At 30.2% G+C, this 14,582-nt stretch overlaps 1 protein-coding gene across 3 annotated transcripts in view; it reads right to left on the reverse strand.

Moving 5' to 3' along the window:
- Window positions 1–14,582, reverse strand: part of LOC125067160 (modifier of mdg4) — a 335,555-nt gene that overhangs the window by 2,907 nt on the left and 318,066 nt on the right. Inside the window, exons 5-8 of one of the 3 annotated variants that reach the window (XM_047675552.1) lie at window positions 5,414–5,776; window positions 5,034–5,303; window positions 4,379–4,537; window positions 3,147–3,391 (exon numbers count right to left, since the gene is read on the reverse strand). In XM_047675552.1, the coding sequence (XP_047531508.1) occupies window positions 3,186–3,391; window positions 4,379–4,537; window positions 5,034–5,303; window positions 5,414–5,776 (998 nt within the window). In that variant the 3' untranslated portion in view covers window positions 3,147–3,185. Of the gene's footprint in view, window positions 1–736; window positions 938–3,146; window positions 3,392–4,378; window positions 4,538–5,033; window positions 5,304–5,413; window positions 5,777–7,081; window positions 7,321–7,744; window positions 8,150–8,542; window positions 8,687–14,582 lie in introns of those variants that run through there. The other 2 variants (XM_047675553.1, XM_047675560.1) reach the window with 2 other exon arrangements.

A 14,582-nucleotide genomic window follows, 5' to 3' on the forward strand; every position in this document is an offset into this window, starting at 1 on the left:
TATTTATTGATGAAAATATTTTTCTATTTATTACTGCGTAAGTTCAAGGTAAGATTGTACTTTTAAAAGAAAAATATCTCAAATGTGTTGTCCCTGGAGTTATATTAACTCCCATATCATTTTATAGACGTCAGATATAAGTAAATATGGTATATAAGGAATGCTTATATTAAATATGGGATTTCTTTGGACAATGTTTTTCGGTCAGCCTGTAATATTATTATTTTATAATTTGACAATGAATTATCGGTTACAGTAGTAGGATCAAATACAGGGTGTGCTTGTTCCGACAAGCGGTTTTATTATTTTTCAAGTTATGTATAAAATATTATATGTATGTAATAGGTGTTAGGTAAATGTATATGTTAATGCATCATATTTATTTTTAAATTAGAATAGACTTGTAATTAAATGAAAGAGGTAGATACGTAAGTAGTTAATATATAATTACATATAGTACAGATTTTATCAAACATATCTCGGACATATATTGTATCCAAAAATACTAAAATGATATTGTAAGCATGTGACTCAAATCTATTCGTTTGCTAAAAATAGGACTTTTAAGTTACAACAGATTAAAAAAAAGAATACGATCGACACGAAAAAAAAAATACATTTTAACATAACATTCCACGATATCAAAATATTCGAAATAATTAACTATTTTACATGTAGTTTCATATAAATAAACCAAAGTATCCCGTGGAGCGTGCTTTATTCACTCTGTACGTACCGTTTTCGGATTTGAAGAGAACCCTCTGTCCGTGTTGGTGACACGAATTCTCCCGGATAACCGTGCTGTCGTCGAGCACGACGTAGGCTTTACACTTGGGGTACGAGGTGCAATCCCATCGGAGACTTTTGTTCTTGTTGTAGTACAACTGACCTTTGTAGTAGAAACGCTGCTTCATATTCGCCATCAATACAAATACACCTGGAGTAGTCATCGCATTAGTATTTTATATTTTTATAGTATTGTCATCACCCCCAAAATGGTCGCATACTTTAACTTCATATTTAGAAGGGGAAAACAGTTGGAATAAATAAATACGTATATCGTTACCATATTGTTACATCGGTAACGCACTATGGGCCCATGTGAGTCTTCTACTAATTCTTTATTTTTATGGCATAAGTTGGTGGACGATGGTCACCACCGCCTATAGACAATGGCGCTGTAAGAAATATTAACAATTCCTTACATCACCAATGCGCCACCGACCTTGGGAACTAAGATGTTATGTCCCTTGTGCACACATTGTTGTTACACTGCCCACTCACCCTTGGCGGTAGAATATCTGATGAGTGAGTGGTAACTACCCAGAGGGACTTGCACAAAGCCCTACCACCGAGTATTCCCTCCTCCTTTCTTGCACCACAAAATTAGATTAAAGTATGACCACTTATATTTTTAACTTAATACAAATTACTAATAAATCTCAAGCAGGCATTGCAATGTCTATTTAAAGTTATCTGTAATCATTTATCATTTACGACCTTTTGTACTTCAATACTTAACTTAAGTCAGATATATTAAGGTCTAAGTTAATTCAAAAAATATACAAAAAATAATCTTATTTAAATTTACCTGACGGTTACAATCGTATGTATCGTCCCGAAGATACCTTCATGAGACTCTTTTTCTCGTGTGAGTGTTGCAAGTTGCCGTCCCTTATGATCTGGTTCTCGTCGACTTTAACATTAGCCTTACAAGTCGCGGACATCGTGCACGCCCACTTGAATAATTTCCCGCATTTGTTTTTTCGGTAATATGTGAAACCGTCCAGCAGCATCACTTTTTTTCCGTTCACCATTGTTATAATTTCGGCTGAGGAAATATCAACAGTTAATATTATATTCTAATATAAAAAAACCTAAAACGTCTCGCGGTTTTTGAAATATGCAATAAATATTTTGTTCTTTTTTTAAATATATATTTCTATAAAATATACTTTATTATTTATACGACAGAAGATTAATAAGTATTGAGCATGTATGCGAAATTTTTCAAATGGGGTATTTAAATGTATTGCTCTGTAACAACAATGAAAGAAATTAACATAATACTATTAGTTTATTCGAAAAAACCATCGTTACATTTGTGTTTTTTAATCATTACACAAATCAATTCGCCCCACAACACAACGACCACCAATCCCAACATGGCGATGCCGAAATAACAAGTCACATACTTACAAAGTCTGAAACCACGTTTGATAGTCCGACTCGTTTATACCTGATGTAAAAAACTTACATATAATATTTAAAAAAAAATGTTACCATAATGTCACAACAAAGAGTTTACATATCGTCGCCATACATATAAAACTATACCTTACGAAACAAATTATATGAAAAAAAAAATATATATATGTCAAATATTTACACGTCACATGCACAGAATAAATATTTGAAGAACACTAAATAGTTTTATAGTAAGGCCGATGGTAAGGGGATCGTCTGTATTAAGTATTGTATTATTATTAACGTAATGTTAGTGGTAAATTGTCTACAACCTGTCTACCTCCACGGACACTTCATACGTCTCCCAGCGGTTGTGTTACGAGTAAGTAGTGATCAACGATATTGCCAAATTATATTATATTATATTCGTATATTATCTGTGTAATTCGATGTTTGTAAAAATAAAACTAGTCAAACTTAAAATAGTTTTTATTTTCAAAAATTCTCCTCCAATAACCCATTATATTACAATAACTATGTGCACCGAATTTATTAGATATGAACACTAAAAATCACCTCTTTATTGCACATAGAATAAAGATGTTTACATTTGATCTTATGTTATAATTATATAAAACTATACTTTAAATATATTTAAAATAAAACAACTTAAATAATGTTTCAAGTTTCAACCGAGAAAATACCTCGCCGTTTTATATTTCATTCAGTTATATAATTGCGATCATACATTTTTTTTTTTATTTCCGACACATTTTGCTTCGATTGTATTAGTGTAGTGTGTCCGCAGCATCAATATCCGCAGCAACAGTCAAAATGATAATAAAAGCGAAATGTCGGGGTCTCCCAGTCAGCTCGAGCCACGGCCCAACTGATACACACAACCGAAGAGACATTGAAAAAGGTACGATAGCGTTTAATCTAAACAAAATATATAAAACCTTACCGCCTTCAAATTAAAGTTTAAATTTATATAATCATCATTCAGCATTTTCCACCTCATACTCCGTGCCCGTGATGATCTGGTCGCCGGAAACCACGCCATGTTCGTTTTTAAGATGAAGTAAAATGCATTTAATACTTTTTTCGACGTCGTCGAATTTCATACATTTGTATTGACATATCTTACACGAGAAGAAGTCGTCTTCGGCGTTCTCGAATACTTTCCAAACCCAGTTATTGTCATCTGAAAACAATGCCTTCGTAATCACTCAACTTCAGATTGGTTTATTGTTTTAGAAATACATATATAATAATTGTTAAGAATTTTCATTTTCAACTTCAATAACAACGATTAAGTACAGCGGTACGTTATACCGTTTTACTTATAGTCAACTAGTTGTCTCGCTTGACTTCGCTCGCCATTTATGTATGGGTATGTTTTTAGGTTTTCTATGATCTTCCTAGAAGTTCAAACTTGGTTCATACTAAATTTCATTACATTCGGTTCAATGACTTAACCGTGAACACGTAACTGACAGGCAGACAGAGATACTTTCGCATTTATAATGTAAGTAGATATATATGAGGTTTTATTTTGGTGAGTATTTAAAAAATCGTAAGGCAATATTAAAATCTTCTAAAAATAACACTACAAAGATTATAAATGAGCGCATAAAAATAATCTTAAACACCTGAGTGAGTTTGATCACGTGAGATCTTAAGCGTTTATTCCATTGAGTTTTGACATTAGGGCGGGGCCTAATAAACATGGCTAACATTGGTCATATTGACGCTATCAATATCAGGTTTGAGTATAGATAGAGACAGTGTGCGAGCGAGAGACAGTGAGTGTGCGAGTGAGTAGGGGAGATGACATATACAAAATATAATCAGTTTACCATTTACAAAATTTAAAAAGTTTATTAAGACTAATTTAATAAAGAAATCTTATTATTCTACTAACTATTGTGAAAAACAGCATTGTAAAGCTGTTATTTTGAAAAGAGCAACAATGCGAGTTTCTTGCCGTTTATTCTCGCTGGAAGCTGCTTTCCGAGACGGTGCTAGTTTTTAAATATTGACGATTCAAAAACGCTTCATTGTGAAGTTTACTTGAATAAAATCGATTTAATTTGATTTGACATATTTAATCCCATGTATCTTTTTGGAAAGTAATTGATTTTAGACTTGATCAATTGGATGGAAGTTTAAATATTAATTGGTTACGTACCAGCAGTCTTATTGTGGATCATCTTGAGATGTCGGTTCATGTTGCCGGTGGCGTTGCCGCCGTGACAGATGTTCCGGTTGCAGAGCTTGCACTGCGCCAGCGTGTTGGAAACCCGTCGGAAGTACGACCATATCCAGCTGCGTCGCTGCTTTATCATATCTGTGAAAGAAGTTATACAATATGTTAAAGTGTTAATCAATATAGAAAATTTATTGAAAACTTTATATTTTTTATTCGTATTTTCACATTTATTTTATGGATATCAAGAAATCTCGTCAATTACGACAAATGAGGAGAAGGTGGTGCGCCATTTTGACTTGGTCATTTATGTTCAGAAAAATGAGCAATTCAAGTTTATTATTTATGAGCGATTCCAACCACGACAGTAAAAAAGCAAATCCTCTGAAATATGTAAATCTGAGTTTTGTTTATCATTACTCCCTCTTTTATTGGAATAACTATTATATATAAAGGATATCAACTTTTAATAAACAAAGATGATATATCTAAAATATATCGTATAGTTTTCGTATTTCCGCACTTAAAAGTGGAATCAAATTATATTGACCAGTAAAAGAAAGTGACACCGTAACCATTACGACTGGGTTGTTTAAATCTGTCTGATTAATTCCAAACTATTAAATTGGATACGTACCATTAGACTCGCCAAGAGATTCATCAAGATCCTTATCACTCTCTTCGTCTTTCTTCCAGCTCACGTCGAGCTGATCGATGTCGGTCAAGTCCTTCTTCTTTTCCACTTCAGACTTGTATATACCGGGGTGCCTTGTTCTGACGTGTCTATTCATGTTGTTGGTGTTGCAACCCTTTATAGATAACACTACATTACAAAGATTGCAACGATAAATAATGCTGGTTAAGCGTTCAAAATATTTCCACACCCAGCTACGTTTTCGACTGAATTCTGAAAAAAAATAAAAAATTATCCGTTTTTTTTAAATTACTTGTGACATGAACAGACATAATTAACCATGTAATATGATATTTAAAGTAACTACATTAAATAACTCTTACCATAAGTCCGTTTCATTTTTTTCTTCCTCGGCACGAGGACATACTGCATCCCTAATTGATCCTTATCCGTCTTCTCGGTTTTGACAATTTCATCCGTTGCCTCCTCACAGACCTCTTCTAGTATCACAGGCTGAGTTTTATCATCTTTTAACATACTAAATTGTAGAAATTCAATTTGAAAACCAACCGTTGACTCCGGGTTGCCTTTGTGAAGATCGTGTATTTCTTTATGAATACTCTTTATATGCTCCAATAGTTCTAGTGATTTTTCATCTGTTGCAATGAGAGCTTCGCATAAATTACACCTGTACTCCTTTTCAGTGTTTTTTACAAAATATATAGGCAGCCATTCTGGTATCTGTTCTGAAATTAATAAAATTTAATGTTAAAATTATTTAGTTGTGAAAAAAAAGACCTTATTTCTAAACATAACATTTTACTTATAAAATAAATTGTTTTTTTTATTTAGTATAAGTAAATATATATTAGTTATAAAACTACATAAAAATAAAACAAGATTTATTGTTCGCATTTTTTTTAATAATATAAATGACGATACAATTATAAAGGAAGCCTTAATATAATCTGCATTCCACTGTTTATTTATTAACTGTGGAATTAAGACTCTGGTAGTGTTGATTTCTAATTTACCTTATTCCAAAGAGTTAAGGGAATTAGTTCCAATGCAATCATATTGGTTGTAGTTCATGTCTGGTACCACAGAGTTCCTGACCTTTATATTATATTTTTTTAAATCCTACCTGACCTTTAACTAAAAATAATATCCTGTAATTTTAAAGTTTTAATACTGTTAGTACTTTACCTAATAAAAAAAAAACAAGCCATGGTGTTATTTTTATCACAATAAATAACACACTTTCAATATTAACATTCATTCATTATCATTTCAATATTTAACAATATCAATTATGTAATAATTTAATCATTTACAAGTATATGATATTTTAACCTAAAATACCCTGAAACATCTAGCATTTTAAATCAAGGGTCTACGATTTTTTAAGTTAAAAACTTGCAATTATATTATAAATCTAAGTAAATAATTTTAGAAAAATAAATATTTTAATTATTATTTTTTTTGCTTTTGTATCAATGAACAAAATGGATCTAGGGACTTTGACATTTTGACTAACTGGACATTTTGGAGTATTTTTAAGTTCATTTGGTATCAAAGCGACATGTCCTACTCAAAACGAAACCTATGGTCACTATGAACTTCACAAAAAATATATAATGTATGTAATACTGAGACACATAGCTGTGTATGCTAAATATTTTCACATTATTCAATCATTATATTATGTTAGACTATTTTATCATATAAAATAAGCATGTTTTTGAAATAAACTTGAACTTAAAAAAATAAATGTTTAGTTGACCTCAAACAAGGTCAACGAAATATAGTATGCCGACTAGTAATTGAGCCACCTAATGATAATAAGTGACTCCATAGACTATAGAAGAGACATAAACCATAGAGCATTAAAATCACATCTTAAATATGACTCTTTTGATAGAGTAACCTTTGGATCTATGGTAGCCTAAAATTCTACCCACTGATAAAAGTGTCTTTACTCTTATATTATTTATCATTATATAAGTAACATATGTGAAAGTAATAATGCTCCAGTATGTACAAAATCCGCAATAAATACAAATACTTTAATCACTATTTTCATTATCGTTGTTTTTACAAGGACAATGATTGTGTTTACCGAAAATTTTAACTATTCTATCATCTATTGTGAAGAGAACAGCCTTACAGCCTTTCTGTGCGTTCTTACAGAACCATCTCACCCTCCTCTTAGCCTGCTTCTGTCTGTAAAATGTGTAAGGACCTAATTTGATCACAAGATTCCCCCTTTTCGAAATAACGAAGGCAGCATCTATAAATAAAATATGTTAGTTTATTTTAAAATCACAGAATTGGTAAACATTTGACATAGTTCATAGTTTAAATTTAAAATCGATCCGCCAAAAATCAACTGGAACAATAATTAATTGCAAACATTGTACTGCTAAAATATATTTTAAATAATGCCTTGGATATGAGTTAGTTAAATTTGTAAATCACAAATATAATTTCCAAGTGAGATTCAAACCTGCGGTTAATACTTGATTGTTAAATACTATGTCGATAATTTTCCAGCTTTAAGCTGGTCATGAAAGATTACATGCAAATAAAATAAAGCAATGACAAATTTCTTCGCCGCAGAGGTCTAATGCATTGTTAAAAATTATGATTATTAGACTATCAACTTGATAGAATTAAAGCAAAAAGTTACTAGCAGACTACCTGCACCAACTTACCTAATCTAGTAAAATCAGTGGTACATTCCATATGTTTATCAAAACTTGTGTTTAATGTACCAATTGCGCCAATTGGCTTGCTAATATTAACATTTTTGTAATTCATTCTTTCCTCTTCTACAATTTTTTTCCAGTTCAATTCATGATTAGCTAAATCTATACTAGATGTACTCGGAGAGTTAGCAAGGGCGCTACCATGTTTAATATTTTTTAACTCAGCAATAATTTTCTTCTTCCTTACTTCAAACTTATGTATTGCAGAATGATTTCCTTTTATATGTTTGTTCAGAACTTGACAATTAAGTTGATTTAGGGTTATTTCTAAGTTACAGATTTTACAAATGTAAACTCTATCACTTATCTCATAGAAGTAATTCCAAACCCAAGTTAGTTTTCTTTTTTTTTCTGTAATTTATAAGTGCAACATAAATAAAATTTATACTTAGATATAACATTAATGACACAATTTAGTTTAATATTATTAGAATATTTGAATGTTACAAATTAATTATATTGCCACAGAACAAAAGAAATCTAATTTGACAGAAAATTGCTACCTATAAGTATGGGGTCAAAAAATTAAATATTCTTCCTTCATTCTTTCCTCATTCTGTCCATTCACAATTTTTTAATTTTTAAGGTTTACAGCAACAGAATGGGGACCAATGTATGTGATTGTACATATCATTGTTTCAAATAAAAAAAAAAAATTGGAATACTAAATAATCAATATAATAAAATTCATAATTTCAAGAGTTTCAAATATTGTTTTATAACATATTACAAAAAAAATATTACCGTAAGGACTGTCACTTTGTTCATCCTTAATTAGCAGTAGATTAGAATTATCAGGTTCTGGTGTGTCTTCGAGTATTTCAATTTCCTCAAAACCCTCTTTATGCAGCTCTATTGTCAAAAGCTGCAAACTTTTCTGTGAAAATTCTGTCATAAAGAATAATAATCTTTTTATCCTTCAGAAAATATAATTATAAAATATTAATACATATAAAAATATATTTATTTACTCTAAAAACTATTTACTTTAAAATAACAGGGTTCATGTTTTTTATTATTATAGACATATTTTATTTAGAATGTATATATTTTATTTACAATGTTATATACATTACATCCTTAATTTAAAACAACCATTTTAAAAATTTAGGGCTTAAATATTAAAATGAAAAACTTAAAATTGCATAACATTTTAATATAAAATTAAAAATACAATAAATTAATAAATACTTAAATAAAACATTCTGAGATTCACATCTTTGTTACATCACTGGTGTCGTTAAATTTGGTTTATTTACTACTCAATAAAATTTAATTACAGGTTATTGCAATTCAATCCACTAAATAAATAGCTATATTCAAGAAATCTAAGGTCATGTGGCATCCTTTATTGCTGTTACAGTACCGATTATCTTATTTAAAATGTCAGTTTAACGAGCAAGATTCTAGTCAGAAAACATTGGTTTCTTGTGATTATGGAAATCTCTCACCACTTCCACCCCATAAGTTTGCATATTTATTACAGATATACAGCCCGTCTTCTGACGATACGAGCAGCACCACTGTTCAGCTCCACATTGAAGTCTACTTTTGAAAACATATGTATATCCTTTGTACAAAATATGATGACCTTTCTTTGTCGGAACACATTGAACCAATTCATCGCCTGCAAATTTAAAAACTTCAGAACACAATCAAAAGTAATGGACACAGTAATAACGTATCAAAATTTCATCGTTCAAACTTCAAAACACCACAATTTATACAATGTTTTTATTGAAAACAACCTAAACAATCCAACGAAATTAAACTTATGTGCTACACAATATGTATCTTTAACTTAGGAAACTAATAAAACTTTGTCGCGATTATCATTTCAAATGTTTTAAAACATTGTTACATTAAAGAAAGGGGGAAAAATAATAAATGATTAATGCTAATCGCACGACACTTGTCAGAAATCAGAATGACACTACAATGACATTTGCTGCTGCGTTTATTAAGCTCAATAAAAATAAGATGAACATATATTCCAAATGCTCAATTATGTATTCATATTATATAATTAATATCATTAAAGCAATAAAATAATATAATTGGATATCACACAGTACTCATAGTAGTTTTACGAAAAAGCGTTTCAACCCGTATTGTATATTTTATATTCTGAACGTAATTTAAGATTAAGCTCCAACTAATTAAGTACATTTAATTATTTAATTTTGACTATGATTATGGCCTCCAATGAATTTAACTATTTCATCTTCTAGAGTATAAAAAGCAGCTCTACACCCTCGTCGTGAATATTGACACCACCATCTAACTTTACATCCTTGAGCTCGCTGCATATGAAATGTATGAGGTCCAATTTGGATTATGCGCTTTCCTCTCTTCGACACTCCGAAGGTAGCATCTAAAATTTTTTTATTTGATTGATTATAGCATTGCAACACAAAAGACTGGAATTAATGTAATCCAATTCTGTAATTTTACAACTTGAAAGTAGATGGCACTAGTGGTTGAAGAACAACATATAATATTTTTTTAAACACACATTTAATATGCGTAATACATAAATTTATATTCTTATACATAAATGTATATTGTAATATAATGTAAATAATAAGCAGACGTACATCTTAATACTCAAAACTTTCAAATAAAAATTCACAACGCTTGGTCATATTTGTTAGCGTTTACCTCCACTAGATGGCGTAAGTGTGGCGTTTACAGTAATAATTAATCTTAAGACTAAATAAAAGAGTATACCAGTTACTGAATAAAATTTTTTTTTTGTCTTTTTTTAATTTTTAGTGATTTATCTTTATATCCGAAATGTCGGAATACATTTCGGATATTTTTTGACAAGACATAAAAATTTTAGATAAGACAATCACTTGCGGTTACGCCACTTACCATACCATTAAATAATTAAAAAAATCAGGTTCTTTTCGGTTTTGTAGCTTGCAAATAGCATTATTACACCCCGAATGACGCCAACTTTTTTAATTTGTATAGTTAAGCAAAACATTTATTACAATTAAATAACAAACAACAATGTTCGTGAACTTAGGTTGTTATAACATAATGAACTTATTTTATTGAAATAAATATCAAACGATCGCATGAAAAAAATACATCTTATTCAGCATCATTTGCATTTGTTATATATAGCCGTTTTGTAGATTACCCCGGACAAAAATAAAGAAGCAGTTATTTTGGTTTTGGTAACCCGCAATAAGTCATATTAACTTAAAAAGAGGCATTTATTTACTAAATTACAGACTTATATTTAAATTTCATTTATTTGTTTCGGTATAATACTTTGACTTGATAAGATGTTACTTGCAAACCAGTATCTAAGCTTTAATTATTTTTTTATTATTAACGATAGACAAAGGCATTCAGTAAATAGTACATTAGATGAAAAAGTTTTTGTTAGAATATTGTTTAATTAGTAGGCTGAGAGATAATTAAATTATAAGATAAATAACTATTATTTTTATTTAAGTTTAAGTAATCACAATCAATCAAATTGTCCTTATTAGATATATTATTATAAAATGATTAAAAAATATCTTATATAGGTACATCAAATATTTTATATTTAATTAAGCTTATTAATCTCGATTCAGTTGCCAGTTAAAATGATTCTAATTAGTGTACGTCGCACTTAAAAACGTTATTAATTCATAACGGTTAAAATACGTTCCCGATTCTATAACGATCCAAATTCGACCAAACCGAATTAGTTCGTTGTCAGATAAAGTTACAATTTGTTATTAGAATTAGCCCAGCGCACATTGAAAAATACGGAGAATAAAATAAATTGTATTAGCTAGTTTTATAACAATGCTCACGAATATTTATTATACGGCGTTAAATTATGACAAGGCCATACAAATGAACGTTTTTTTATATTTAAGTAAACAAAAAATCTTAATGATACCTATATTTTTTTTGTAACTTGTGACTTGGATACAAAGTATGTATATTACAAAGTATTAGTACGATGGTATGAGACTTGGTTGTAAATCATTATAAAATTACTCACAATCACTGTTAATTAAAAAAGTTCTTTGTCATTTTATATTTTATTGTTAAATAAATTAAAATAAAGACAGTGTTGTAGTACAATCATTTTTCAAGTGGCTTACCTACGTAGTACCTACCTAAGTACATAAGTATCTTATCTAAATTCTAATTGAATTCACAATTTTAATAGTTAATCAATAAATTATGTTTTATTTATTTATTATATAAATACTTGCCTTAAATATTTCATATCTAATCTCTTCGATCATATTTCACATAAAATATGTAAATCTCAAAAAACGATAAATAAATATCTTTAGTTTCAAAATGAAATTTATATGTAGGTATATTTGTCATTTTTCCACAGTGCTATTTTTAATTTTACGTACAAATTACATTTTTTTTTATTTATATAAGTGAGTATTCATTGTTTTTTTTCGATAACCTTATAACCTTAAATAATAAAACTCGGGTATGATTTAGAATTGCCGCGTGAAGAGACGGAAGTCAGGTCGGGGAGAGGGGTGTTATCCTCTATGGTTAAGCTATGATCATTTTTCTATGTCGTCGAATCAAACCTCTATCATATTTCTAAGACACTTTGTTTTCCCAAAAACAACTGAATACTAATACTACTACACGACAAACTTATATAGCAAAATAACTATCCAAAAAATAGTTGATAATAAGAAAGATTGCCAGAAAGCAGATCGAAGTGGTTCTGTAAGGACTATTTGTAGGTACCTATGTCAAACTGGTTATAAACGATCGTCTTAAATTGAACGTCATGAGTCAATGAGGAGTTACCAATTGAGGAAGCTCATTTTTTATTTATTCAACTAACTCTTTTTTTTTCCCTACGCAAAAAAAAAATAATAATAAAATAATAAATAATCAAATAAGCCAATAGAAACATTAACGTAATTTTCACAGAGCTTTTATTGTATCTGGATTTCATCAGGACCTTATTTTCTCTTCTCTTATCAATGAGGAATACGATTGACTTATCATTAAGTGTTTTTTAGTAGGTAGGTATAGTCAAACTGTATTCAAAATTTAGAAACAACTGTGACTCGGACGCTTATTATACGCAGGTGTGAACGCGTGAGTGCGTCTACGTATACGTAGGTATTTTATATGTAAGCCGACGTCACTCTGAAGCGTTTGCAAATCTATTGTAGTTATTTTTCACGCAAACCGAATTGGTTGTTTTAAAAAGTTAAGATTTATTTTCTTTGCTCATACATGTATATAATAAGTAAACTTCCGATCACCCTCAGATCCTTTCAGTTTTGTTACAATCATAAGAGTACTGAGATTCTTGATGTTTCTTCTCGGTAGATTTTACTTTCCGAAGTGGTGGTTTTACATTTAATTCAATACTGCAACGCGATTATTCAATATTTAGTAAATTCTAAATAAAATAAATGGGATTGCACCAAATATGTATGGTAAACATATTTGATACAATTTAATATACCAAACATGCAGTTAGTATTCCAAAGCAGGTAAGTACTTATATTTTATTAATGTACGTGATCCCCCTTCACTTCTATAAGAGTATTTTCTATCGTGAATGCTTTGGCATTGCATTTGCACCTTCCGCTGCATTGCCACCTTATCTTCGGTCCGAAGCGCTTATGGATTTTAAGCCTCCACAGGTTCACAGGACCCCACGGTCCTAATAACAGCACTGGGTTTCCACGTTGCAAGGTCGTGAACTCTATCGGCCACGCTGCAAGAGCTATATGAGAATGGCTAGGGTTGGGCAAAATACATGCTTAAATTACATAATCTTTTTTCGTATGTATACTCTACAGAGTATAGAACAAACTCGCCTGACGCCGTCTGGCCGCTTAGATCTTTTTATCTACGCAGCGGATTTTAATGCGGTTTTCATTAATAAAGTGATTCAAGAGAAAGTTTTTTTGATATTTGTATTGTGTGTAAATATATACATTTACGTATACATACGATATATCTTACTTTAAAAACCGAATAAAAATACTTACATTTATAAGAAGATGTAATTGAAAGCAAAATACTACTTAGTTTTTTTTTTTAATTTCAAATATGTATCTCAATTAAAAGAAATTCAAATAATTTGCAGTATTTGAATTACCAAAATGATTAAGGTTTTGTATATCGCGCATAATTTTATTATATAATTTGTGTTCTATAAAACTCCATTGAAAATGCAAATATTTTTGAGCTTATTTTGTGTCGATAGCTTGTTCACGTATCACGCAGAAACCAACGCATGAGTAATAACGAAACCATTGGAAAACGATAAGGTACCATAAGGTACCGACATACTATCTCATAACGAATATAAGACACTTGATAACACTCCTAAACCTAATAAATCATTATCTGCCACTTCGCTAGCTCGCTAGCAATATGCATCAGACGCGCTTAGAACACCACCCTTTCCAACCGTTTAAAGAACTGAGAAAAATTATTGAGTTAAGCATAGGTACTCGTAATAAGCTTAATTTTTAATAAATATCTTTACAAACAAACAACTACTAGAAATTAGAGTCAATATTTTTATAATAAGATTTTATAAGTTCAATTATTGTCCTAGAGAAGAGGTACCACTGGTACCAGTACTACATGTACAGTACTGTGTACTGTACAGTAATATGTGACAAAGTATTTTTGATATACTCTGTACCTATACCTATATTTTAATTCAAGTATATCAAAAATACGTTGTCACAACTTGGTTCGTTACCATATTGGCACCATGGTCTTAGCCTTGATCTCTGTCACATCTGTTCATCCC

The sequence above is a fragment of the Vanessa atalanta genome, chromosome 11 (assembly GCF_905147765.1).
Source record: "Vanessa atalanta chromosome 11, ilVanAtal1.2, whole genome shotgun sequence".
Classification (NCBI taxonomy): domain Eukaryota; kingdom Metazoa; phylum Arthropoda; class Insecta; order Lepidoptera; family Nymphalidae; genus Vanessa; species Vanessa atalanta.